At 36.9% G+C, this 23,422-nt stretch overlaps 1 protein-coding gene across 1 annotated transcript; it reads left to right on the top strand.

Annotated features, from left to right (window-relative positions):
• The first annotated feature begins 8,073 nt into the window (after nucleotides 1–8,073).
• Nucleotides 8,074–13,807, top strand: LOC142352846 (4-trimethylaminobutyraldehyde dehydrogenase-like). The gene is made up of 4 exons (XM_075404998.1): nucleotides 8,074–9,284; nucleotides 11,494–11,628; nucleotides 12,425–12,583; nucleotides 13,372–13,807. Exons 1-4 carry the CDS (start codon nucleotides 8,217–8,219, stop codon nucleotides 13,546–13,548), a joined length of 1,539 nt encoding a protein of 512 aa, XP_075261113.1. The 5' UTR covers nucleotides 8,074–8,216; the 3' UTR covers nucleotides 13,549–13,807.
• Nucleotides 13,808–23,422: the final 9,615 nt, after the last annotated feature.

The raw sequence follows: 23,422 nt of genomic DNA, 5'->3' as shown, positions 1-23,422 counted from the left end.
AACTCATGGGAAATCCAAATTTGAATTTCCTTCTTCCGTATAATTCATGTCGGTTGGTAGCTCTCAATAATTGCGCCGGCAGAATACCGATAGGATTTGGGGAGGCTCTAAGCCAAATTATTGGAGGAATTACAAAAAAGTGTTAAGACAGGCTGTGAATTGTTTGGTTGCAATCAACAAATCTGCTATGGGCTCTCTTGCTAACCTGAAAAATTACTCTTGGGAGAAACTTTTGCTCTTAAATCAACGACAAGTGATTATGATTACAGATTAGACCTCAAAATCGCTGTTTAAAAAACGAAATAAAATTGCTGTTTATAAAACTACTGAAAAATCGACGACTGAAAAATCGCTGTTTATAAAATGAAAAATAAGTTTAGGCTCGATCACTAATTTTGAAAGTTGATAAATACGAAGTCATTATTTCATACCTTTCAGGCGTCCCTTTTTTTAAGATTTCAGGTTTCATATCACACTAGACTTTGAACTTATTCAGTTTTTCGCTCACTTTTCACACTTGTTTCGAAGAGTTCAACAATGCAAAATGGTATGAAATGAGCAATCAATTGAGCAAACTTCTTGGCGAAAACTCTGAGAAGCCTTTAGGCGTGTCTTAAAAATTATTATTGGAAGCCCAATTTTTTTCTCATGAGACAAACCGTACATTTTTCAAAGATAATTACAGCGGATACTTGAAAAACAGGAAACAGTCACAAAATATTACAACTTCGGCAAGAGGACTTTTTAGGGTCTATAATTGAGTTAATATAAATAAATAATTTAATAGATTGCTCATTTTTCTAAAAACCATAAAGAGTGACAATGAGAGTAACACAACAGAGCCGGCTGACGACCTTTGCGATCAATTCGCTCCTAAAAAAATATCAACGCAATCAGAAAAAAATATTATTTGGGTTGAACGATTATTCAATTTTTGGATTGACTCACTGCACGAGAATTGCAATGTTACTCTAAATTTTGATTGAGTCCTCTTTGAGTTTTGGACAGCGAAATTGGGGTCTAAATAATTTAGATTATAGTTTGGCCGTGTTTTTTTTGTATTTTTAGGGGTATTCTGAATTTGGCCTAACCCTAAGTATCCCTCTTGTGGAGGTTTTCCAAACTTCGTTTTTTCACGCACAAATTGTTTTTTGCCCTATGTATCCTTATCCAGTCAAAATTAAGATTTGAACTAATATTTTAGCTTGAGTTCTCGCCCTCAATATTCATCGCGTGTCTTTAATGCCGGCTCCAGCTTGTTGATGTATATAGCTTGGATAATCATTAGCTTTCCTACTGTCCGACAGGCGTCCAGAATTTTCGATTCAATGTCATTCGTGGCTTCACAACATTCAACCAGATGTTGACCCACCCGAAAAACCTTCTTTTGATGTTCTGTTATCCTTGTGGTAACATGCCGGCTTGTTTGTCAAACATATATGGATCCGCATCCATCATATTTTATCTCATATACCACGTGGGATTTCAGGTCTCTATCGAAAGATGATTTCAGGTTGGGGAGGCATGATCTTAATTTCGGTTTTATAAAAACCACTTCGCATAGTTTCTTCAATTTGCTTGCAAAGATTTTAGTAAGGTTGCATCTGTATTGTAGAAAAATTGTTGGCTCATCATGAAATTTAGTCTTGCTTTTTTGACGCTTTTTGGTGTTGTTTTTAATTGGTCTTTTCCGCCATTTAATATGTTTTCAAAACTCTGGTTCTTTATTTTTGAAGACCATTTCTCTGGATACTGATTTTTGGTCCAGCAGTTTTATTCTTTTCAAGAGCATAATTGAAGGCCAGCAAATTAGAGGTTGCATTAAAAACCATGTGAACCGTCCCTTGAATCACATTTTTCTTATGCTGAAGCGGTGCACAGCTGCAAAAGTTCAGTATTATTCCAGTGTCAGTTGGTTCTTGATGCCAATGACAGGTGATTTTGCTTTTGCTGCTCACATTTATGTTAATGTCAAGAAACGCCAAATCCCCTTCCATGTTAACTTTTTCTAAGGTAAATTGCAGGTTTTTGTGTAATGAATTTGCAAATTTTCAGTACTCGTCCGGTTCACAACGAACCGTGCAGATAATATCATCCACATACCTTTTAAACAATTTCATCTCCTCATACAGTTCCACTGTCTGTTGATTGCTGCAATAAGTACAAATTCAAACAACATCCTGCATGTTGGCGTATTCTTCTTTCGTTATCTTTTGGCATTTTTCAAGAAACCAGTTTTTGCATGATTTACATTCCACACCTCTTCCTCGGAAAGTGACTCATCGGTTACAGTCTTAGCACTTCCCGTTCTGGTCGGATCTGGAGATATTTTCACTGAGCTCTGGTTTTTGCAGTGATGCCTCAAACGATTTCATCCACACGTTTGCTAGTATTACAGCCAATGATGCACCCATAGCCAGACCCTTCTTTTGTACATACCAGATCCCATTACATTCAAAATGAACAATTGTGACTGCAAGTTATAACAAATTTTTCATGGCAGGTCTTTTGATATCTGTATTTATGTTGCTTGAACAGAGTTATCTTAGAGAAATTTCTATAGCCTCTCCAACCGGAACGTTGTTGTACAAAATTTTAAGTCAAGAGATACTATATGCTCGTCATCTTCAAGGGTGAGAGACTCTAAGGCCTTTCTCCTATCCTGCGTGTTGGTTTCAATGTTTGCGCCCGGTAATTTCTGAAAAAATGGTGTCAGAAATCTGTTTAAGTTATCGTAACTGCTACCAGGTATCGAAAGAACAGGTCTGAGAGGTGTATCCTTTAATGTACCTTTACCAGGCCATAAAGCCTCGCTGGTAGTGAAGCTGTTGATCTGAGTCTTTGATAAATTTTGTCAATAATTTTCCCTTTCTTCCTTAATTGTTGTAGGCTGTTTTTGATCTGTTTTTCATTTTTGATCACAATTTCATGTTTTGCTCCATTAAATTTTTGAAACTGATCCAAGTTCAGCACATCATCAAGTTTCTCCCAGTACGTTAACTTCTTCATAACACAGAAACCGCATCCTTTGTCCGGTACCGCCAGCAAATCATTGGCTTTTAGATAATCATGCCTTTTTTCGACCCCTCTATCCATTGGGGTTTCGCGTACACTTTTTGCGTACCATTTTGCGGACGCCTCGATTTCACAGAGCTTCTCACCCTCAGTTTTAATTTCGCGTGACTCACGTACAAGTTTGTCTACGTCTTCATGGAAGAACAACTCAATAAACTTGTCTCTCACAGCGTGTTTAGGTCCTAAGGGTAGGATGTCAAGTATTAGCTTTGGAAGTTCAAGGCCATCCATTACAACAACATTACTATGGGAGCCATCCCGCAGTAGTCTATTCTGTCTCTCTGACAGTTTATCAAGTTTTCCATTAATTCTGTTTTTAACCATTGCGGAGTGATTCCTCATTTCATGCCTAAGGCTGCTAACAATTGATGGCATCAGTTCTGGTCTCACATTCTCCCTAACTTTACTCCTATCTAATTGCAATTTTCCATTGAACACTTTACGGCCTTTCTTTGCAAGGTTTAACACTTGTTTCAGGATTTTTAATTGAAAACTGTGCACTGCTTGTTCAGAAAAAGTTTGATTTTCAGGGGCACAAAACATCAAGAAATCCAGAATTATATCATTGTTAATGCATTGTTTTAAAAACTCAATTCGGTAATTGCAGCAAGTGACCTTACTTAGGGTTTCCTTGTAATCAAGATAAAAATTGTAACAATTTGATTTCTTCAAAACATATCTGAGCTACGTCTCTGGTAGAAGCAACCAAATACCTCAAAGAAGCTCAAGGACAGGGGCAATGAAGCCCGATTGTTCAGGAGTTTCTCTTCTTTGTCTGCTGTACTTTTCTTTGCCTTGGCTCTCGCTTTCCTCTATTTTTTGCCCACTTTCTTGCCTTTTCTTTTCTTGAGCAGCTCTCTTAAATTGTATTGATGGCGTAATGCTGTCGCCAGGGTCTCAATCTTCAACCCAGCTTCATGATGCAGCGGGGAATACTTTCCTGGCTGCGTTTTCCTTTTTCTCTTCGAAATCAGATGCTTGGTTACGCTTAGCACCAGTACCTCAGACTTCAGCAGCTCCTGAAGAATGTCCTCTGTGGCTATCCGTCGACAGTAAACAATAGCACTGAAGCGGTCTTTGTTCGTTCTAAGAAACGATATCAACTCCGGCACGCTGGAGAGTTGGTAGTTGTTTGACTTGTGACGTGAGATTGTGTTATTTATCAGGTCGTGCCACACTACCAAGTCTTTCCTCTTGCTCAGATGACCCTTCTGAAGGAGATTTCTTGCGTTTTTGATCGAGTTTTGGGAATTTCTGTTGAAGGAGAATCCGGGAACCGATGTAACTTTCCCTAAAATTTGTTTTTTGCTTGAATATGGGAGACGTTTTACAGCGTGGTGAAGCAAACTTGCAGCCAAAATATGCATCATCTCGTTAAATCTATAAAACTCATACTCGCTAAAACACTAAAACAATGAAGATTTCTCAAATTGTTTTGCAGTTAGCCCTTCTTTAGGCTTTGTTATCAAAACATTTGACAAAGTAAATAATGTATAATTTGACAATGTATAAGAAAACAATTTGTCAATTTAAAATTACTGCCGATATTTGAAACAAACGTTTTCGAACTTTACGTTCATCGTCAGGTTAAAACTTTTTCACAAATTGCGTGAGTATCACACGTATATTAGAAAAAAGTACTAAAAACCTTGGGTTTCAAGGTTAAAGATTTAGTTTTATGGCTGATTTATGGCTGACACAAGGTTGATAGGTGTCAGAAAAGAAATTAGACCTGTGATTAGACAAAGCTCGGGCTTCAAGCGAAATCAACAAAACTGATATATCTTTGTTGACATAGTTAATTTACCACGAAGATAGAACCGATATTGGGTACCGACCAAAGCGAGGAACAAATTCATTTATTGAACACCAAATTTCCATCAGACCTAACCACTCTATTAAATATAGTCTAATTAACCCAACTTTTCTTAACCATAATCTCTTTAACAATTTAACTTGTAATTTTGCATTTTAATCAAGCACCACGCCCATTTAGCCAAGGACATAGAGTATTGCGGACGGGCGGCTACTATAGTGGCGACAGAGATTAAAAGTAAATAGAAAACCATCACCCAATAATATTGAGCGTTGTACTGATTTCTAAAAAAAATCTAATTTTTGTTTCAAAACCAACTTTAGACACGAGTCTGACCTCTTAACATCACGACCTGAAAGAGGAATTTTGAACTGGTATCGGGAATCAACAAGGAACACTGCCATCTTCGAACTTTCAAGTTAGTACTCCCTAAAATTTCGAATATCGCAAATCGGTTCGTACATGTTTTTTCGATAACAAAATAGCGTTCAAAAATAAACGAATTTGAATTCGACATAATTTGACTTGAAATACACCATTAAACCTTGAGTTTTTGATTTTTTTTTTTCAAAAAGAAAATACAGTGTCAATAAGATTCAAAAGCTACTGATTTAGAGAGTCAAAAAGTAGTTCGGGTTTCGAACACAATTATTGAAATACATTGAAAAACAGCAGCTTTTAAATAAAACACTGATGGCGCGGCACTCCTCAAAAACGCTGTTACCGAAGCCTTCTACGGGTTCGAATGATTTTCAAAGTTATGTTACACACTTTGAGCTCTTGTCACAACCTCAGAAGTGGCAAAGAATGGAAATAGTAAACGGCGCCGAAACCAAAATTGATTAACGGCCGCATTATTTTGCGTTACGGCTGGAAAAGTCGGCTATTGATTTCAATCGTACACTTTCGGAGGACACTAGGAAGAGCTATGATGAGACCGTAAAAACATTCAGACAACATTATAATGAGAAACCTGTAGTTTTCCGGGAGAGGCTAGCTAGGAGAGTCCAGCAGCCGGGTGAAAAATTAACAGATTTTCTCGGTGACTTTTAAACTTTAGCCTTGAAAGCATACCCTCAGGAGTCTAATGAGATAAGCGAACATCTCATTTTGAGGGGACTCCACGAAAGCATATAAATTAATCAGGTGCTACTCGACCTGAGAAAGATCTTGGGTGACGCGGATATGACTTTAGACAAAGCTTTAGAAAGAGCACTACATATTGAAGCAGTCGCGAGAATTGAGGAGGAGGAGGATAATGAGCCGCGGGTTTCTGCAATCCAGTCGAATGACGATACTCAACTAGTTTATTCGATTAACAACTTAGTGCTAACACAGCAGACTAACCAATCTAACAGGCATGAGTTTTCAAATGTTTTCATCGCAAGGAGCGAGGCCAAAAGAGTTTCTGCGCGGAAGTGAGCGTAGTTCAAGAGAAACCGGAGATAGAAATAGAAACTATAATAGCTATAACAGAAGCAGCGCTGACAACAGACGAACCAATTGCGACAGTAGAGCGCAATAGCCAACACCAGGAGGCGAGAACAGAAGCCGAGATTGGTCGCACGAGAGTCGTGCTGAGCAGTCAAAGACAGCAGTGAGCTTTGAGAGAGAAAATGTTGCCGTTGCGGTCAGCAAAATCATGCATCTAAGGAACGCAGGAATTGTTTTGAATGTGGGAGTCCAAACCATTTTAAACGAAATTGCCCGTACTTAAACAAGAATTAGCTGAAGATTGCAGGGTTTCATTTTCAGCTAGCTACGTAAAAATTTTGCGTGACGGAAACAGCCCAGTGGAGGCCTTGTTTGCCAAAATAATGATAAAAGACAAAGTGATAAAGGCCTTAATTGATAGTGGAAGTAGTGTTAATCTTTTAAGTGACACATTCTACCAGTAATGGATAAAATGAATATGTTTTTATATTTGTCTTAGACCACAATTAAAACAATTCTGTGAACTATTCTAAAAAGATCAAATCGTAATTTTGACTAAATAAGGATACATAAGGCAAAAAACCTTTTGTGCATGACAAAACGAAAATTACAAAACCTCCACAAGAGGGATACTTAGGGTTAGGGCAAATTCGGAATACACCTAAAAACAAAAACATGGCCAAAATCGAAATATCCGGAATAGGAATGTTTTTAACGAAAATGATAACAGATGTAAATATGAGTTGTAAATAGGCTAAGTATTGTATATAGGAAAAAATTTTCGATTGAATAGCTTAGAATGGTTCCTAGAAATGTTTTAATTGTGGTCTCAGACAAATGTAAATACATATTCATTTTCTCCCTTAACATTTTGTGAAACATGTTTAACCTGACGATGAACGTAAAATTCGAAAACGTTCGTTTAAAATATCGGCAGTATTTTTAATTTGACAAATTGGTTTCTCTTACATTAGAGTATAGTTCTGGAAAGCCTTCGGCAATTCGAGCTCAGCCTCGGGCGCAAGCCCCTCGGCTCTGAGCTCTGATTGCCTTAGGCTTCCGAGAACTATACTGTAACATTTACTTAGACATCTAGGTCAACGGACTTTGTGAATCCCAGTTCAATAAAACATACTCTGAGGTAAATATTTGTCTAGCTAAAAGTTTCCCCGATAGCAGTAGCGAAGCCTGCAAATATCAAGAATCTCTTAAGATGAAATTTGACCATAGAATAATTGATGTTGAGAAAGCAATGTTTTGTCGGCTTGTCTTTTTGTGCACTGGTGGAGCTGGCCCATCTGCTTCGAAAGTGCTGAAAAACTCGCATCGAAGCTCTCTGCACAAAAAGCTCTCTGCTACGCTGAAATCATGCCATTTCTGAGGACAAATCAGCTTCGCTCTCCTAAGGAGCTCTTTCCTCTGCATTTTAGGCTCTAGGACACTTAGGCGGCGCGAAATTGTTGATACTTCAATGGGAGCTGTTGCTAAAGAAGGGAAGCTATTAGTTTGACTCATCTACTTTTGCCATTAGTTGTTTGCTTTCAGGAGTTGTCTCTTTTGTTTTTTTCTCAGGTGGTTGTTTAATATTTTAATTTTGATAGATTTGAAAAATACGAAATGCTATTTGAAGACTTAATGCTGGGAGGGCCCCGGACCAGCCAATAGTCACCCATTGTTGGGGAGGGGCATTTATTTAGTTTTTCTATTTTTGGTACCAGTGGTCTAAATCAGTGGCTATTTGATCATTGAACTCCTAAGCTATATAATGTTTTCCAGGCTTAGAATGGTAGAGTCACGGCCATTGATCTATCTAATTTATGTATTGCGATATCATTCCACTTGCTAATATTGTAACCCGAACTTGTTTATTGCTCTTCTTAAACAATTGACAATGTTTCCATTGAAGAATTTGACAAAGTTTTGCACAAAATGTCGGTGCATTTCGTCGCATGCTGAAGGTCTGAAGCTTTCAGAGCAGTCTTGGAACTTTATTAATGGCACCAGATGCGCGGGAGCCGGAGAGACCTCTTTCCAACTTTTTGAACCATCAACTGGGTCAAAATTAAGCACCATTACCGATTCAAATGCATCTGATGTAGACAATGCTGTCTCTTCAGCCCGAAAAACATTCAAAACATGGAGCCGATTTAGTGGAATGGAGCGAGCTGAAATACTGAGGAACGCGGGAAGGCTGTTGCGGGAACGCTCGCAGGATCTTGCTAAGACCGAAGTTGTCGATGCTGGAAAACCTTTATGGGAAGCAGAATGGGATATTCAGACTACGTACGACTGTTTTGAATATTTTGCTGGTCTTAGCCCTACAATTAGTGGCCAACATTTGAAAATGAGTGGTGAAAATTGGGCATATACTATTAGACAGCCGATCGGAGTAGTTGGTGCCATTGGGGCTTGGAACTTCCCGCTTCAAATCGCGTCATGGAAAATTGCTCCTGCCCTTGCCAGTGGGAATACTGTAGTTTTCAAACCGTCACCATTAACACCAATAAACGCGGTAGTTCTTGCTGAGATTTTGAAAGAGGCTGGGCTGCCAGATGGAGCGCTGAACATTGTTCAGGGTCAAGGTGAAACCGGGCAACTCATTTGCAAACACCCGGGCGTCAACAAAATCACTTTTACGGGGAGCGTGCCAACGGGAAAATTAGTTTCTCAAACTGCAGCCGAAACCTTGAAACGTGTAACGCTCGAACTAGGCGGCAAATCACCTTTAATAATTTTTGAAGATGCTGATCTGAAAAATGCAGTTAACGGTGCCATGATGGCTAATTATCTCACGCAAGGTCAAGTGTGTAATAATGCCACAAGAGTGTTTGTCCACGAATCAATTCACGATCAGTTTGTTCAGTTGGTGAGTGATGAATTGAAAAAGATCAAAGTGGGTGATCCCCATAGCAATGATACAACAATGGGCGCTTTGATCTCCGAAGATCATTTGAATAAGGTAAGACATAATTAATTTTCGGGGATTTTCAGTTAATTCTCACCGTTGTAATCTGTATAATTGTTCTGAAAAAGGTTTACAGCAATTTTAATAGCGTGATTGTTTTCTTTCGATTAGATTATATGTCGGACTGATTGCACTTTTTCAGTGATAGCCAAGGCTATTACTGGCCTCTTGGTTTTTTACAATCCAAGAATTGGATTGTATTGGGGCTCTGTCTTTTTATTTTTTTGTAAGATGTTTTCTCACATTTCAATGACTTTGATCTTTCAAAACGGGATAAACAGTTAAGGCCCAGTGGGCATTAAGTCTCATTGGAGGCCTAAAGCTGGATTTAGTAGTCCTTCAAGTGATTAGAGCGGTGCAGCTGCTGGGAAGGCCTTATTTTAAGGTGAAAAAGTTTAGAGTTTTTAAGCCCAAAAGAAAAGTGCTTTTTAAACGTTTTTTTTGTCATTTTTTGAGTTTTCGTTTGATTAGTTTTGAATTGCCGTTTGTAAAAGTTGATAAATGTCTTTTGCATGACATAATTACTTTTTATAAACATTTTGTGAGCGCCATATTTTTTTGTACTGTAAACATAAACACGCAAAATCATATTAGTTCTTTGAGTTTTTAAATTTTGTACAAAATTTTTTGAGCTTTTCTGGCCTCAGAGGGCATAAAACCTCCTCTAGGGTCTGATTATGGGTTTCTGCTTTGTTCTTAGTGGCAATGGAATTGTTTTCAACATTTTAATATCTCGAATTTAAGCAATTTTTTCAAATTTTCTAAAAGTATTGGCCTTTTGTTCAGTTTTTCTTGAATTAGCGTCCAGGTAATATCCTCTAGGATTTGATAGTATGTTACTGCACAGTTGCTAGGGGCAATCAAATGGTTCTCAACTTTTTAATATCACGAATTTTTGCAATTTTTTGATGAATTGACATATGATCAAGTTTTCTGAAAATTATTGCCATACTCCTAGTTTATCGATCTTTATTAGCCAATGAAACTTTTTAGGTCATGCAATTGGATTACTTGATAACCTCTGGAGACAATGAAATTGCTCAGAGGAGAATAATACCACAAATATTTGCAACATTTCATTAAAATATGCAATTGTTTTCCAAATTTTTTGTCAATAAGTTTATCGAGTTTATCAAACTTTTTTAGGTCTTGCAGATGGGTTACTGAACAGATTCCGCAGACAAAAAAAGTTTTTGAGCATTAAAATATTGCGACAATAAACTTCATTTAAAGTTTTCAATTTCTTTTGAATTTTTTGTCATATATTTCTGCCTATCTTGCTATCTTTATTGACCAATAAACCTCTTTCAAGGCTTGCCGCTGGGTTAATAGGTGTATTCAAAGGAATAGATTTTGGCCTCCAGGGTAAAAGTTTCAAGAGTTTTAGCGATGATTATATTTTTGTTCAGTTTATTTGATTATTTTAGTTTCACAACTTTTGGATTGTTCTTTTTGGCAGGCATTGTTCAATTGATCCTCTGTTAAGGTTCCAAGATCTTCGTTCAATTCCGTGGATTGTATTTTAGGACTTGTTTTTCTATGTTTTTTGTTTTGTGAACTTCAAATCTGCTTTTTGTTCATTCGTTCATGCAATTTCAACTGAATTGCGTTCGTGACGGCTTTTCTTCACTCTTAGTGGAGAGTTTTTTTGTTCAGTTGAGTGAATAATTACCGCTCTAAAAAAATGCCTTCCTCACTCTGAAATTGACTTACTTTCTTTACTTTAATTCAAAGAGATTTGTTTCAAATGAGTTCGTGTCACTCTAATTGAAGGGTATTTCAGGGCATCTAATAGAAGCAGCAATACGTTAAACAGATTTCTAATCAAAATATAACATCTCGGCATTTTAAGTTTTTTTGGTCTGTTTCTTCTACTATATTTTTGAGACTGTGGCTCTACAAAGCTATGTGCCTACAAAGCTATTTTTCTAGCAATCTGCCAGCTATGTTTAGGTTTTCTATAATAATCGCTCATTCTAAAAGAAAAGCAGTGCAACTCAACTCTAATTGGCAGATTTTACTACAACAAATTATTTGAAATTAGCTATGAGTGTGTTAAGCTCTAGAATAAGCTCTAATTCTTCAACTAGCTTACAGATTGTATTTCCCCCAGCACTCCAACCCTAATTTAATTGCGGATAGAATAAAGGGGCTGCCTCCTCGGCTGAGAGCAACGCCCTAATAATGACGATGTTGCTTACAGGTATTAGGCTATGTGCAGTCTGCAGCTGACGAAGGTGCTCAAGTGACTGGAGGGAAGAAGTTGCAAGTGTCAGGACTGCCTGGAGGGTACTTCATGGAACCATGTATGCTGGTTGGATGCACAGACAACATGAAAGTAAGTCTGATTAATTGATAGAAGGTGTGTCAAAATGCTTCAAAGGGAAAGAAAAGCAGGGTGTTGCAATTTAGAATACTTCTTTTGTTATATGTTTTTTTTTCGTTCCTTTACCACTATCAAAGAAGGTCACTGGAGTACTTATTAGATAATATACTTGTTTTTAACAATCTCAACTTTAAGGTCTTTCGCAACTTTTTCGACAATCTGCTCGATGTGTTTTCTATCCAGAAACTAGAAGATGAAAAACTGGTAATTATTCTCTTAATGAGAAAAGCTTATTAATTGTAGGCTCTCATGTAGTGTGATAATCTCGAAATTTGAGAAACTTAGATACTTAAGTTATAGTAGTATGATCATTTGAAGAAAGTCCCGGATCAAATCCTTCCTCAAAGTCGTGGTCAATGGTTACCTTATCCTCAACTACGAGTGGCGAATTTCATGTTTGTGGTTGTATAGTTTTCTCAACGCAAAAAACAGTGACCTATAGTAGAAATGTGACGTATTGTCCACGAAAGGTCCAAAAGCCTCAAAAACAGAAAATTTACTATTGGCAACGTTTTGCCTTTTTGGATTTGTTGCCTGCAGCTCAGTTGATCTCTCATTAATCCAAATAAAAGTCTTTTCACAGAATACAAAATATTAGTCTTGCCAAAGCTCTGAGCAGAAGCAAAATTTAAAGCCTTTATTAACAGATAATAATATACAGATAAACGGGGCCTTTAACCCCTGCGTGTAGCTGCAGTATTGGCACACGCTATTCTGAACAAGTGAAAATGGCAACAGTGTTGTTTAGGCAGTGAAGGAGGAGATATTTGGGCCAGTGATGAGTGTGTTGAAGTTCTCAACTGAGGAGGAAGTGTTGGAGAGAGCAAACAACACTCACTTTGGACTGGCTGGGGGAGTATTTACTCAGAACTTAGCCAGAGGTCACAGGGTTGCCGCGGCTCTCGAGGTTATAATCTTTGACTATAATTTTTTTGGAATTAACTGAAATAAAACTTTTTATTAATATACTTGTAGCAAAAATAAATATAAATTCTGCTAATTTTAACATTTTCAATTTAGAAACTGCTAGAATCTTTAAATCCATTCGCCCATTTTCTGTCGTTTCTGGAAAAAAAAACACCTGAAGGTTCCCAAATTACTATTAATTGGACTGTGTTCATGTTGAGATTAATTGATGTGAATCCGAGTTTATTGAAATATGGGGTATAAATTGAGTGAGTCGGGATCATTTGGCGTTAGATTTCCTATTCCAAAATTTTGTGCGCTTGCGAGAGAAGAAAATGAAACTGTAATGACGAAGAATCATCGTTGGTTTTTAACAGTATCTGAGGACTTCATATATGATGGTCCGAATACCTTCACTGGAAAGACGTATTGCTTTTAGAGTAAATTTTGCTCCTCGAATTTGTCATTTTTAGTCGAATGCTTTTAATATCGTGTCAATTAGACAGAAATGAAAGGACTCTCAATTGATGAAGGATTGTGTAGAAGTCACTCGTTGCGTATTTAGCAGATTAGCAGTGACTCTTTTTGAATTGGGTTTCAGAATTAGATCTTAATAAAGATATTTGAGAAGTCAGTTTTTAGGCTCATTAAAGCATTTTTGAGGGAACGGATTAGTTATACTTTTAATTGAGTTTAATTTCTATTTGCCCCGTAATCACAGTCCTTTTTTATTATTGTAGAATTTACCTCTTCTTAAGCCACGTTCAAGGGTTGATTGTTTGTTGATAGGGTGGTGTGTTGTGGGTGAACAACTACAACACTTTCTCAGTTGAGCTCCCGTTTGGTGGGCTGAAACAGAGTGGGTACGGAAGAGAGAATGGAATGGCGGCCATCGAACACTACACTGAACTGAAAACTGTCTACGTAGAATCGGGGGATGTATGGACTCCTTATTCAACAACCTAAAATTCGATATTATTGCATCAATATTGATATTGTTGTACTTAGTTTGACGGTCAGTCAGTTTACACCGTTTCAGATTCAAATGAACGATGGAAATTGTAAAATGGTTTGAAACGAAATTGTCGACTGCAGTTTAATAAATCTATAAAGAGTTGAACGTTGTTTATACTTTGATTTTCAAATTGTATCAGAAATCTTACTGTGCTATGCTAAATTTATGCAACAGAGATGAGAGTTCATTATAATTTATTCTAGAGAAAAAGACCTTTTCTTTTTAAAAAAAATTAAATATTAAGTAAGAGCTGTCATTAAAGCGCTTTCATATTCTGGAATAACTAAAAATGTGAACCGATGAAACTTTTACTCAATACAATAATAGGATTGACAGAAACAAGGCTTCAGGAAACTAATGTTTTCAACCTTTGGGCTGTGATGAATGCTCGTATAAATGTCACCTAGATAGATCACATAAGAACAGGGAGGAGTTATGCTCATTGTGCCGTCCCATTTCCATAAGAAAATGTTATATTATTAATAGCCGCCCTCATCTTCTCAGCCGGCTATTATTGCGCTCGTATTTTTTACAATTCAAAGAATTTGAATTGTATTGGGGCGCTGTCTTTTTTTTTTAAGATCTGTTCACACATTTTCATGATTTTTGAAGTCAAATTGGAGTAGTGATTTTGGTCACGCCGAAACAGGAAATGGAGGGAAAAAGCGAGTGGTTTTGCGGCGTGAATTTTTGTCGCTCTAATTTAAAAGTAGAGTGCGAAAATGGTGTTTGAACAAAAATTCGGTTTCTCTGTAGTGGTTTTTTGTTCACATGCGGCAATTTCACTCTGATTTTCACTGTTCTTTCAATTTTTTGGATCGGATTTTTTCTAAATGGTTTTCCCAATCTATTCACAGCTCATTGTAGGCCTAGTTTTTTGTTTGAATTAAATTTTCATTTCTCGGTAGTGGATTTTTTGTTCACATGCGGCATTTGGACATTGATTTTTTGTTTTCTTATTTTTTTATCTGATTTTTTTTAAAATGGTTTTCTCAATTCACTCATAGTGCATTCTAGGTCTAGTTTTCCTGTTTAGGCAATGAAAATTCTTTGAATTGTACGTCAGGACTTGTCCTGCTATGTTTTTTTTTACTTCGTCAAACTTTTTTTCGCTTTACCATTTTGCCGCTTTTTCGACATTTTGCGTGAAATCTTTTTGACTTCTCTAGGCTAGTTTCTCTCTTCTCTCATTCTGCTAAAAGTGAATTTGAACATCAGTTGCTAAGCAAAGCAATTCAAAATGAACAGAGTCGGTATAAAAAATTGAAGTCAGAAGTAGAAACGGGCTAAACCCATAAAGCCCAATTTTAGATGCCCGCTATTTGAACGTCGTTCCTATAAGTCTTAGTTACCACCTCTAATGCTTATTGGTGTTGATAGTAGCCCCTGTAGCCGCTCTCTAAGAAAGAGAAGTATGTTCAACTACGAAATGCCATCAAAATAAATCGGACTTAAAAAATATTTTTGTACAGAAATCTTTTTTTTTTCAATATATTCTATTCGTTCAATCCCAATCATGCTTATTGGAATCAACGGCGGCTATTTTCCGGCAATCTGCCGGGTATGTTTGCAAACGGGGAATAAAATTTTTTAGTTAATTTTAACATAGATAAACAACATCTACATTGTGTACAATTCAAATGAAAAGGATATCATTTGTTTCTGGAAAACTTTGCTCTGTCAATTGATAACGCAAAGTGAAAAAAGATGTGTTATTGGAGACTGAAACAATAATTTTTAATCGCTCAAAAATGGTTTGAACAGGCAAAATTCGGATCAACCCCTATTGGGACAATATATCTCCCAGATACAAGATAATATGGTATCACCATACAAAATAGATTGTTCAATTAACTCCGTCGACGACATACTTGATAATTCGAAAAGTGGCTATTTTTCCGAAAAAGTTTTTTTTTCTGGTAACAATATTGCTAAAACAGGACGTTATGATCCTTACAACAAACAAATTAGTTCTGCAAGCTTAAGTTTTAAGCAAGTGCCACAAGAAGCGGAAGAGCTGGACGTAAAGCAAGAAATGGGACCGGATTACATTCATGCACGAGTTGTGAACGATCCCAGAGCTGTGAAAGCTGCTCTGGGAACCCATTTTACAGTCCTGTTGTCGAATTTTCATGGAATAAAATTCAGAGGAAAAAATCGCTATAACGCCTACGAAAATTGAACCTTAACTTACCGAAAATTTTATTCCAGTGGAAATTGAAAGGTCAGTTATCTCTCAAAACTCATTTAACAATTGCTTTAAAAATAAGATCAATGAGAACCAAAACACGTAAAAGCATGAAAACAAAATATTAGCGGCTAAGTAATTTGATTTCCGTAGTCGAATGTCTACAATTTATGCAAACTTTCACTGCGAAAATAAGGCCACAGATTGTCAGTACATCTTTTCATGTGCAGAGTTATTGGATCATTTTGGAAATTTCGTATATAAATATTTTGGATCTTTTCCGTTTGTGTCCCCCCCATAACGTTATGCACCCCTAGGTACAGTTCACGTGCCATTACATAGTAAATCTATGTAAAATTATGGCACGTGCTTCGGGGGGTGCAAATAATATGCACCGACTAGGGGGGGGGGGGGGGGGGGGGGTGTCGTACGCTATTAGAATTCGATAGTTACTTGGGAAGCGTGTTAGCTGAATACTTTTAGAATTGTGATTCGCGGAGCGAAATCTGGTCTTATTTCTTTTGCGCTTACTTGCAGTGCGAGTTTGCAAAGAGAGAAGAGCAACTGAAATCGAATTGCAAAAGTGAAAGTCTAACGCAAGTACTTGTAAGCAAGCATGGGATTTTGGGGCATCAGAAAAACCACTATCATTCTCTTTATTATTGCTGACATTGTTGATAGTTGCCACCTTGATGGCGTTTAGCATTTGACGATGCTTGTTATTGATTTCGAAAGTTTTTGATTGCTTTTAAACTGCTTTTTTGAACTGATGAAGCATTCCTTGTCGACAAAGCCAGTAATTCAAAGAGCAGCTGATTTTCGTTTAAAAATTGGATGCCATTCAAATTGTTTAGTTTGAGATTGTCATGGTTAAAAGCATTATATTTGCCGTCATTGAATTGTCTAATGAGTTGTTTGATAGTAAGTACCTTGCACGTCGAATGCTTTTGATTGTGCAATATACTTTCCTGTGCAAAAGTTGATTGAAATCGTTCGATTTTTTGCATCACTTTCAGATATTCTCTGAAGTAGAATGATCTCACAGATTGTCACCATAACGGGGTCAATATTATTGCAACACAACTCAAACATATGAAGAATTTCTGTCAGAAGGTCTTCCGTATTTTGATTGACTTCTTCATCTTGTTTGTACTATCTGGGATGATCAGAGACGATATTTTCTTTTGCTCAAACGAACTTTCGCTCAGAGCTTTCTTCCATTGGTTGTCGAAACTCGTTAAGCATGTATTGATTGATTGATAGGTCCTGTTGAAGTGTTGGGTCGGATTTTGACTACAATGCGCTGTTGTGGCGAAAGGTTTCGTTTAAAGATGTAACTAATTCTTCAATATACTTCATAACATTAATGATATATTGTTCTGTTTCATCTATTTTTTTTAAATCAAATCATCATAAGTTCCCACATATGACTTTGGATAGAATCATAAAAGAAGGTCTCTTGAAAAAACGTTTTTTGGAGAAACAAAGTGGATTCTGTTTAGGAAGTAATTCTAGTTTTGATTAAGATATTTTTATGACGCTGCCAATGAGTTTTTGCACGCTCAAAGTTGACAAGTAATGCTCTTTCAGCTCTTATAGGCCATGAAGTGCTTTGAAGATTAATGACTGTCTACCTTGAAAATAGCGGCGAATTTTTTGAAAATAATAGTCGAGAAATTTCCGTTGATATTTTTTTCACAGTATCTTCAATAATTTTTAGCTGATTGAGTGACGATGCCCAGCTGGTTTAGTCATCAGAAATGACCTGGCAAAAAATACATCGAAGAGTATTGAAGAATTTGTTTTTAAAACAAGTAAGTTAGTTTTTTTACCAGGTGAATAATATTTACAAACGAAAAACAGAAATGTAGCATAATGAAATCTTTAGTGGCAATTTTTCGAGTCAATATTTCATAACTCTTATTATGTGTTTAGGCCCGGATCGATGAAAAACTGGAAAAATATTTAAGATAAGCGGTGAAAAGTTGTTTTTTTTTCACCGTAAATTTTCATATATAGTTTTGCGGTGAAATTCGGTGAAATTATGTAATTTCACCGCCAGAGTAAGCGGTGAACCTACAAAAAGTCAGCGCATTTCACCGCCATTACAAGGGTTTGAACCTCGCACCTCCTGCATGTCATGCATTTCTTCTTCCACTGCGCCTTCTCTCACTAACTTCTAGTTTTTTTTGTTTTGAATGTAAATCAAATTCACTCTACTTTCTGTAAAACATGCGTGGTAAATTTTTGTAAGATTTGCGGTGAAATTACATATTTTAGCGGTGAAATTTTGGTAATTTTTTGTAAGTTCACCGCTTACTCTAGTGCTGAAATTACATAAATTCACTGCTTAGAAAAAAAAGTCAAAAGATTTAAGATTAAGAGGTAATTTTAGGGGTGGGCTTCAATCTAACAATTCCTCCCTTACTCCCCATTAATTTTACCGCATTCACTGCTAATCTCACACAATTTTAAAACTTTTTTCTTTGCGGTGAATTTATGTAAGTTGGCCACTCAGTTAGGCGGTGAATTTATGTAATTTCATCGCAAATCGCAATCAACGCTTATCTCACATAATTTGGACACTTTCCTCAGAGCGCTGAATTTATGTATTTTCACCGCTAAAATCAGCGGTGAAATTATGTAATTTAACTCTTATTATGTGTTTAGGACACACTTTTCGAAGGACGAGACATTCTCGAAATCAGCCAGAAACAAAAGCTCTACTCGACTATTGAGGCGCTGTTGAGATGTTTCAAAATGAGATTCAGATTTGTGAACTCAATTTTACTGATTGTTCTTCTGAGACCATTCCATAAACCAATTCTCGATTGTATGCATTGCTTCAAGTGAAAAGTGGGATGGGTTACCCGATGCCTTGACAGAGGGTCAAGTCTTGATCAGTACTGAATCAGTCAAATTGCAACTCTTGGATCAGTACTGTTTCAGATCTCTGATCATGACACTTTTTATTTTAAACTTCCCAGGTTGAGGTCGCGCTCGAAATCGCCTCTGATCAGATCGTCCAAGACAAGTGGGACCTCTGATCAGACGAGTGTGCGCTCGAAAATCGTTGTGCGCTCGAAATGCGCTCGAAGCCGCCTCTGATCAGACGAGTTCCATACCGAAGTGACCCCTTATCAGACAAGTTCCAGATCATTGTCCAGACGAAAGTGCACTCAAAGTTTTTTCCAGACCATGTAGTTCGAACGCACCGGGAACATGTGTGCGCTCGAAACTCGTCTGATCAGGTGTCACTTCGGTCTGGCCACGTCGACCTGGGTTGGCACGTCTTCAATCAAATCTTAAGCCTTTGCAAGACTTGACTCAAGACTTGTCAAGTATTGGCCAGGAATTCTTGTCAAGTCTTCACAAGTCTTAAGACATGAAACAAAACGCGATCAGTACTGATTTGTCAATTCAAGACGTGTATTTCGCTGGAAAAGTACTGATCAAGACTTGAAGCTTAATCTCGATGCAACAACTTCTACTCATCTCACTAGGACCCGCTGATCACGTTTTTTAAAATTTCTGTTGGCAGGAAAAAAAAAGTTATTTTCTGAATAATCAACCTCAATTTTATTGTTAATAAAAAGAGACTGCTTCTATGCTTTCTTTTTGTTCAATTGTCAGATTTTTCTTGGGATATCAACGGTAATATTTTTTTATTTATAGTCCAAGTACTTTCCCAAAATTTTGTGCCGAAAAGACAAATGAACTATGCCGGTCACAAATGAAGCTGCTAAAAATATGAGTTGTGAAAAGAAAATTCCGCAAGAGTGTTCACCGCTGTTAAAATTCACCACTAGTTGCATCGCCAGAACTATATGGAAGATGATTTCGATATAAAGAAAGAAAAACAGCTCGAGCTACAATTAATCCTTTGCCTCAAAAGTTAAAAGCGGTAAATTTTTCTTCCCGAAGTCGCCAAGTGTAACAACTTCATCAATCTATATCGCAACTCGCTCAACAAATATGAGCAAAAAATCGTAGAAACTTTGGCTGGACTTGGCCAAGCTACGCATAAAAATAATAGCATATAATAAAGGAATATTTGTGACGACTGTGGAGTTTAAAAAATTTTCAACTTCTCACGAGTACTAAAAAGAAGGAAAATCAATAGAAAATGACACAAAGTTTAAGCAAAAATGATCAGTTGCAGATGATGATGATGTAGATAGTTCAACCAGTCATCCGAATTTTTAAACTGATTGTATAACTCAAACTATAGTGCAGACAATAATTGTGTTGCAACGATCACAACATAAAAATTGAACACCTCAATACAGGAACAACATCGGTTCGTCAGAAGTTTCACTTAAAATGAATTGGGCGTGCGTACAAAACAACAGAATAGAATTTTTACAAGCAAGTTCACGACCTTTTTTTTAACGAACCCCCCCCCCCCCCCATTGAAACGGACGGCAAACCACATACTCAATTTTGGTGTAACGAATGGCAATCGAATTCGGAGAATTCATAATAGAATAGGATGTTTTACGCCCGCTCGTTGCAATTAACATTCAATAAACTTGGACCCATAATCACACAAATAGACAAAATTATGACAGCGACCGATATTTTTCATCAGTGTCTTATAAAGCAGGTTGGCAACAGACTTTCCAAGTCTCGTTTCCTGTAAATCAAAAACAGACATAATCAATTCCATTTTCAACTGAAAAAACTTTCACAAGAAATCAAAAAGACAGACGCGTTCAATAGTGAAATTAGGAAACCCATACAGTATCATAATGTAAAAATGTATTCAATTTTCTCATAAAAAATATTTTCCATGCCCAGAAATCATAAATCGATTTTTGTCCAAATCTTTAATCAAAAACCGTCGCATCAGGAAAATGATTTTTGTCAGGGGTTCTATGCAAGCGCAACTACTGTTAAAATGGACCAGTACTGGATTCGAATCACCATCTCTCTTACTTGCAAGCCTAGTGTGCTACCCAATTACAGCAACTGGTCTTAAGCTCTCGAACTTGTGCATCTCTTATAACCCGTTCTCACGTTATTGCTTGTTCCTCGAGGCTTCATTTCTCTAGCCAAGTATACGTTGAACAAGTAGAGCTTCTTGTCAAGCTATGTCAAATTATCTTCTGCACAATTTACATTAGGTTTTTTCTCTCAACGTTCTAACAATTTTCACTTCTTAAAATACAAATATAGGAAACATCCTTGAAATCGAAGTTGCTCATTGATCAATTACAGACAAAGGAAAAAATCGGCAAAAGATTGTTTATTTTGAAATATTCCTTATGCCAAATTTGTCCGCAGTGTCAATATTCCTAATAAATCAACGACATTTCCAAGTTTTTTATTCACTTACAGGACGCCATTTACAGACAATAACGGGAAATATGTATTTGAAAAATTTTTTTAGATTGGTGTGTTTGAAAAAACTTTTTTTGTGCCTATCAAGAAACGAAGTCGAAGACGGTGTACTGACGAACAAAGAGGAGAGATTAAAGGTCATAATTCGATATAGATTTTCAATTGCGGGAGCTGCATCTGGGTTCCGGATGCCTCTGCATAGACAAAAAAGTGGCTAATCAGAACAGGGAAAAGGAAACCTCTTCACAAACTGCAACCAGCGCCCTTCGGAATCACGAAATGATTTGCCGGGCTAAGTATTTTTGGTAAGTGTACTTCAAACGTTATATAGTTGGTAACGAAAAATGTTTTCCATCGCAATTTGTAAAATAAAAAAACAAAAAATCTGGAATGGCAAAAATTGTCTGATTGATACCGAAAGAAGGAATACATATACGTTTCGGGGGGGGGGGGGGGGGCAAATAGTTATTGAAAAATGAAATCAATTTTGTTGTTAGCCGTCCTATATGCAAATAAAGTCTTGCACAGCAATTGGTAAACTACGACAAGACTGTATCCCGAGAAACAAAATCACCCACATAAAAACGTTTAGTTGCTAATGAAGAGTATATGTACATTTCTTGGGCCATTATTGCAAAAAGAAGTGAAATTTATTTTCTCGCAGTAAAGGACAATTTTTAAAATGTTATGCAGTCGACAATTCTGAAAAAAAACCAAAAGGACCTAAGAGCTAAACGTTTTTAGAAATTTTACCTTAATTCACCGAATACAGTTCCAAATCCGGCCTGATCAAGTTGCATGCCTTAATAAATAAAAATACAACAGAAAACAAAATAAATTTTCAAGTCCTGATGACCTCGACTAATTGTCCTCGTGCCATGATTCGTTTTGTAGATGGCATTAAACCAGCCATCAAGTTTCCCAGCTCGCATCTATTAAAAAAACCAATATAAAGTACAAATTCGTTCTGCATGAAAATTGATTCAAATTAAATTTTCGACGCAATTTTTTTGTTAAAACTCCAACTCTGCTTTAAGCTCTGTTGACATAAGCTTCGTCCTAATCAATCTCAATTTACTCCTGAAAAAGTATTGTTATGCTGGTGACAGTATCTACCAATGATTTCAAGGCCAATTTGTTGGAAAAAACTCAGACATTCGAAAAGAATTGAACTTGAAATTCTGCCGGGCTGTAAATGTTGCAAGAAGACGCAAAGAGGAGCCCAGGTCGGACTGATGAAAAAGAGGAATGACTGATGAAACTACCGAGGCAGGCCGAAATCACTTATGATTCAGATTTGGACTTGTTCAAACTTTTGGGGGCGTTCAAGTGCTCGTTCTAAAATCTGATGAAAAGACCCATCCAGAGCAAAATGAGATATGATCCAAACTCTGCCTCGTTCAAGTTATGAAAAGACTCAGACACACCAAAAAGTTAATGGTCCAGACCCTGCCTGGTATTTGAAGAAAAGGCCGAAGAAGAAAAATCTCATAATGAAGACTTTAAAAGAACTTTCTCAATTGATTGGGCAGTTGATTTATTGTGTAAGTTTTTTTCGTCTATTTTATGACTTAACTCAGGCGCTCATTTCGCAACTTCAAAAATTGCGATATCAACAATTTTTGAAGAAGTAAGAGCACGGATAGATGATGAAGAGTTGCTCAATTGAGACATTATTTGACTCTTAATTCCCATACAATACGAGCCAGACTCGAGCCAAACTAGGATACGATCTTAACTTGTAATTCTCAAGGCAGCATGAGCCAAACTGTCCTGGAAAAATTACCAAATCTTAATTAAAAAAACGATCTCGATGAATTTTGCAATTTTTCGCCCCGCTTCCGTGACAGTTAATAAAACTGATACAATATAAAAAACAAGACAATGCAGCAAGGCGGTCGTTACAGTACATAAAGACAATTTGACAAAATTCGGTACACAAGAGCAGAACCCAAACTGAAGCAGCCAGAGTTAAGGGGGGGGGGGTGGGTGGGTGGTTTGGGGGCTAAGGTCTAGCAGCAGAAACATGGGTCGAGCTGAAGTTAAGATGATCGCTAAAGCTTTTAGCCATCCGATTATTCATGTGAATCACACGATGAATCGTGTAAATTTCAAGAAATCTTTCGTGAGAAAATAATCGAAATTTAATGTTTTCACTCGGAATTCTTTCGGAAATATGGTATGGTTAAGCCCAAGAAAACTGTGTAAATTTGCACAATTTCTCGTGTAAAGAAGGCTAAAATCGTGTGTCCGTTTTAACATGAGAAATCGGGTAAAAATACACGGCTTTTTGT

The sequence above is a fragment of the Convolutriloba macropyga genome, chromosome 14 (assembly GCF_964194025.1).
Source record: "Convolutriloba macropyga chromosome 14, txConMacr16.3, whole genome shotgun sequence".
NCBI classification, from domain to species: Eukaryota; Metazoa; Xenacoelomorpha; order Acoela; family Convolutidae; genus Convolutriloba; species Convolutriloba macropyga.
This window is presented reverse-complemented; position numbering and strand designations above follow the sequence as displayed.

Bases quoted from the DNA above. Each gene is read 5' to 3' on its own strand.
- LOC142352846 (XM_075404998.1), top strand. From the start codon at position 8,217: ATGTTTCCATTGAAGAATTTGACAAAGTTTTGCACAAAATGTCGGTGC. The intron at 9,285-11,493 runs GTAAGACATAAT...TGTTGCTTACAG, and splicing joins CCGAAGATCATTTGAATAAG to GTATTAGGCTATGTGCAGTC. The intron at 11,629-12,424 runs GTAAGTCTGATT...AGTGTTGTTTAG, and splicing joins GATGCACAGACAACATGAAA to GCAGTGAAGGAGGAGATATT.